Source organism: Procambarus clarkii, chromosome 51 (genome assembly GCF_040958095.1).
Source record: "Procambarus clarkii isolate CNS0578487 chromosome 51, FALCON_Pclarkii_2.0, whole genome shotgun sequence".
In the NCBI taxonomy this organism is placed as follows: Eukaryota; Metazoa; Arthropoda; class Malacostraca; order Decapoda; family Cambaridae; genus Procambarus; species Procambarus clarkii.
The window spans coordinates 6,135,866-6,140,865 of record NC_091200.1 but is presented as its reverse complement, the minus strand read 5'-3'; the positions used below and the strand labels follow the sequence as shown (position 1 = coordinate 6,140,865).

Sequence of the window (5,000 nt, the reverse complement as noted above, 5' to 3'; positions counted from 1 at the left end):
ACACCGTAAGTCGTCCCCCACGGACACCGTAAGTCGTCCCCCACGGACACCGTAAGTCGTCCCCCACGGACACCGTAAGTCGTCCCCCACGGACACCGTAAGTCGTCCCCCACGGACACCGTAAGACTTACCAGAATCCAATAGTACTTATTCGGTTGTCATAAGTCTTAGACTGGAGTGACTTTAGGACATATTAGGGAGAAGAAGTTCCCACCCGTTAAATCTTGGAACCAAAGTTCCATAACACCTAGAGTGTAGCGTTACAGAGGTGCCGTATTTGACTCTGTCAGTGTCTCTGTCAAGTGCGTCGTACTCAGGGGTCGTGCTGCAGGATGGTCGTATCATTGTATAGGGTGTGTGAGGAAACTGGCCCCCTCTAGATCTTGGGTACGTCGTGTGTGTTTTAAACTATGTCGTAACGAGTCGCATTTAGCGTGGCTGGTGTCTCCTGTGTCGCGCACCCCAGCACCGCCACTACACCTACCCCTGCCACACCACACTTACGTCACTACACACCCACGGCAACACACACACACACACACACACACACACACACACACACACACACACACACACACACACACACACACACACACACACACACACACACACCACGGTAACACCCTCCCCTACGGCAGTGTTAGAGCCGTTACATAACGGCAGTAAATATGTAGCCAGCAAGGTTCTCCACGTCCGCTTACCTCAATGCTTTTCTTGCAGGTACGTCGATGGAGGGTCGCCGGACCTCATAGAACTGGACCAGAATGGCAGGTGAGGCGCAATCATAGTGGTAGGTTTGTAGCAGGTGTGTTGTGTCAGGTGTGTGGCGGGTAGTGTGTTGGGTCGGGTGTGTGGTGGGTAGTGTGTTGTGGCGGGTAGTATGTTGTGTCAGGTGTGTATTGATATGACATGATATTTTTGTGTACATGGTATATTAAAGTAGGTATACCTGGTATATTAATTAATTATATGATAATTTAGATATGCTGAATATTGTTTACAGCCATTGTAGTCGAGAGCATTAATTGTGCCATCTTCAAATTACACACATTAAGGTATAATGTGTGGTAGTGACATGATGGTAATAGTGTAGCGAGTCTGTCATCAAATTGACACTACATAAAGCAGGTATTGGTGCAGGCGATGAGTCACAATAACGTGGCTGAAGTATGTTGACCAGACCACACACTAGAAGTTGAAGGGACGACGACGTTTCGGTCGTATATTTCGACGTATTCGGTTTCATAATCGACTTGAGAATGGTCCAGGACGGACCGAAACGTCGTCGTCCCTTCAACTTCTAGTGTGTGGTCTGGTCAACAGGTATTGGTGGAACGCACAGCGGTGGCGGGGTTCCACCAGGTGACTTGTTGATGCCCCCTCCCTCCAACCCTCCAAAATATAATGCACTAGTTTATTTCTGTAGCGCACGAAAAATCAATCAAAAACCATACGTCATCTTTCCTAGGTCTTGCACAGCATTTAAATGTTCAAACTTAGGCCCAAGATGAGGTATATTAGGCCTAGGAGAGGCTAGGATAAGTGGTACAGTTACTTTTTCAGTTTTTGTGTATTCCTGTAGTACAAAACTTGAGGGTCTTGCCTACAACACACCACATTTGAAATTGAAATTGAAATATGTTTATTGAGGTAAAATACACACAAAGGGATGAGGTATCTCAAGCTATTCTCACCCCGTTCAGTACATCGTGTTAATACATACATAGACACACATCACAAACAATAAACATATTACCCAACATTCTGAGAGATAAACATGTACATTTCCTCCTTTACACAAGTAGTATCCCTGGAAACACAAACCGAAACTGTCTCTATTTTCCGCTTGTTACAACTTGTAATAGTTGTTACATCTTGGCTTAACGTGTTTATGACGTATTAGAACGTTGTTACAACTTGCTATATTGGTTGTTATAACTGGTTAGGAGGTGTTAAAACTTGTTCGAACGTTGTACCAACGTCGTGTGTTTGGCGGGATGGTATCAAACGTACACACAAATACTTTTACGACCTAGGTATACTGTATAGACAATTTGCAAGAGACCTGCAGATAATTCAACAAAAGATTAGTCTTGGTACACCACATTTGTGTGTGTAATGGTAGATACTCCCGACACGCCACAGGATATAGCCTTTCTGAAGCCGAAGCCCGGGTTGTGAACGAACACTCGTCCACCACACAAATGTAGATGTAAATAAATAAATATCTTAATACAAAAAAGTTTACCGCCTGGGGATTATTATTACGAGTTTACACAGTGGACCGACCAGGAAAAAATAGGTGTATGACAGGTTTGGGTAACTTCAGTTTCCGACGAATCGGTTAATATACCGAGTTAGATATATGACGACCGATGAGTTAGTATACACTCATCCCACTAGCTAAAAATAAAGGAAGTGACGATCCGGGACGAATAGAAATGTCGGTCATTTTCTGTTTTTTTCAGATGTGTGGGCGAGTGAATATACCAAGTTAGGTGGATAGTATAATCTGTCTGTATTATGATAATCGAGCCACAGTAGTTATAATCAGTTTTTTCGTAATCAAAACAAGAGTCGCATTATTTAAGGAGGATTTAGTACAGCAACAGCAGCAGTAATAGCAGAAACTGCAGTTGTAGTTTCCTTAATAACCGCACCATCTTCAAAAGACATCAGAATCACCAGCTACATTATCAGCCTGTCCTCTCGAACACTATAACTCATTTTGATGTTTAAATCCCCTAATATCTAGGAATGTAGATAGATTCTAAAATGACATGCAACAAGCAAATTCAATATCTGAAGGAGAGAGCCAAATCGGTGCTGAATGTAGAGAGAGCAATCACAGGCGCCGTCTAGGAGCGGGACACAGAGTGTTAAGAATGTTTGATGTACACGCCGTTCGTTCCCTGGTGGATTATGCAGCGCCTGCCAGACTCGCTCTTTCTCCTGGCCAGTAGGCAAAGGTTGCGGTGATTCAAAACGATGTAATGCTAGTCATAACAGGAGCTCCCAGATGGACTAAAATATTAAACTTAAGACTAGAAACGAAGCTAACATTGGTTGAAATATGGGTTAAAAGGTCAGCATGCTGACCAAGATATTGACTTGACCAGGAGTTCACGTAAATATATAATCAATGGAGCACTAACTCTGGACAGAAGAATTTCCAGCAGCAACAGGTGGACCCACTGTGCAATAAACACTATCAATACATTTAAGATTACAAATACAATCACTGAGAGAGGGATGTCGACGGAATACATACAGACATAGTTATGCAAGCCCCTTGGGAATCGCTGCTAGCAGACTTTACGATTATGGAGGGCAGAAATAGACCAAGCTACTCTATCCTTTTGAGATGTATTTTATTGTCTCAATGAACGTACTTGAACTTGATTTTAAGATTATAACTTCAAGTAAAAATGAATCACAACAATCCTCACCTTCTACGCATCATTGCACAGATAAATATATATGCAAACTTGGCATCTGACAGCTTCACATACTTTACAGATCGATCAGGAACATTGGAAATTCTGTAGTTAGTTGGAGTCTTTCAAACGGGTGTTCAAATTAGAGATGCTAGCCATTCAAAAGTCTTTGGAACATGGTCTTGCTGAATGCCGACAACCATGTTATCATACATACAGATTCGAGAACTGTCATTGAAACCTTGCAACATGCACACACAAGTAAAAAAATTTATCTAATCACAAATGTCATAGCATTTATGCACACATTCAAACGTCATGGCCGTAGGGTACTTATGAACTGGGTGCCAAGTCATGTGGGAATACTAGGGAATGACATTACAGACGAAGCTGCAAAACTTGCAACTAAGAGAAGAAATGTAGACATTTACATACCACGGAGCCTATCACAGATTAAGAAAGTAATTAGAAATAGAGCAATGCAAAAGATGTACAGTGACCACAACACAGCAGTTGCAACATCAGGATCTGCGGGTTGGTACAAGAATTCAACCAACTACGAACCACTTATTTTGATGCAAGGGAGCAGTAGAACAACAGAAGTACACTTAAATCGCATCAGGCTTGGACACCCATGTGCATCGGAAATAGGCTTACAGGTTCTCGAAGATGAGAGATGTCAGCATTGCGGAGAAATGCCCGACAGACCATTGGAACATTATCTAACACAGTTACAAACCTTACGAGTCAGAAATACTCATACTCCGCCCAAGTAAAACAGAAACGAGAAACGAATAACACTTAGTGGGCCAGCCAGAGGCTTAGGGCCCGCGCAGGAATATCTCTGCCAAAAAAAAGTAATATGAGCAACAACATTAACAGCAGAGGCAGCTAGGGTGGTCAGTGGTGGGGTCAATGACTGACCCGGTTGCGCGACCCACACAGTAACAGTAAACCGAATAAAAATTCTCTTCCATTCTCATAAAAAAGTATAGAAAAACTTGCCTCGCCAGTATGGAGATGACCAGTGTCCATCACCTTGCCCGTCCCCACCCTTCTCCCCCTCATCTTCCTCCTCCTCCCCCTTTCTATTTCTTCCTCGTCCTTTCTCCTCCTCTCTCTCCTCCCCCCACTCCCCCTCCCCCTCTCTCCCCCCTCTCCCCCCACTTCCCCCACTTCCCCCCCACTCCCCCCCACTCCCCCCCACTCCCCCCTCTCCCCCCACTCCCCCTCTCTCCCCTCTCCCCCCTCTCCCCCCTCCCCCCTCTCCCCCCCTCTCCCCCTCCCCCCCTCTCCCCCCTCTCCCCCCCTCCCCCCTCTCCCCCCCCTCCCCCCCCCCTCTCCCCCCTCTCCCCCTCTCTCCCCCCTTTCTCCCCCCCTTTCTCCCCCTCTCTCTCCCCCACTCTCTCCCCCACTCTCTCTCCCCCCCCTCTCTCCCCCACTCTCTCCCCCTCTCCCCCTTCTCCCCCCCTCTCTCCCCCCCTCTCTCCCCCCCTCTCTCCCCCCCTCTCTCCCCCTTCTCTCCCCCCTTCTCTCCCCCCTTCTCTCCCCCCTTCTCTCCCC

General features: G+C 45.8%; 1 protein-coding gene across 12 annotated transcripts in view; it reads left to right on the top strand.

Annotated features, from left to right (window-relative positions):
• Positions 1 to 720: 720 nt before the first annotated feature.
• LOC123774618 (CUGBP Elav-like family member 1) overlaps positions 721 to 5,000 on the top strand; it is a gene marked incomplete at its 5' end in the record, with an annotated part of 187,982 nt that continues 183,702 nt past the window's right edge. For all 12 annotated transcript variants that reach the window (XM_069303907.1, XM_045769103.2, XM_045769100.2 and 9 more), the window contains 1 exon segment: positions 721 to 771. In XM_069303907.1, the coding sequence (XP_069160008.1) occupies positions 721 to 771 (51 nt within the window).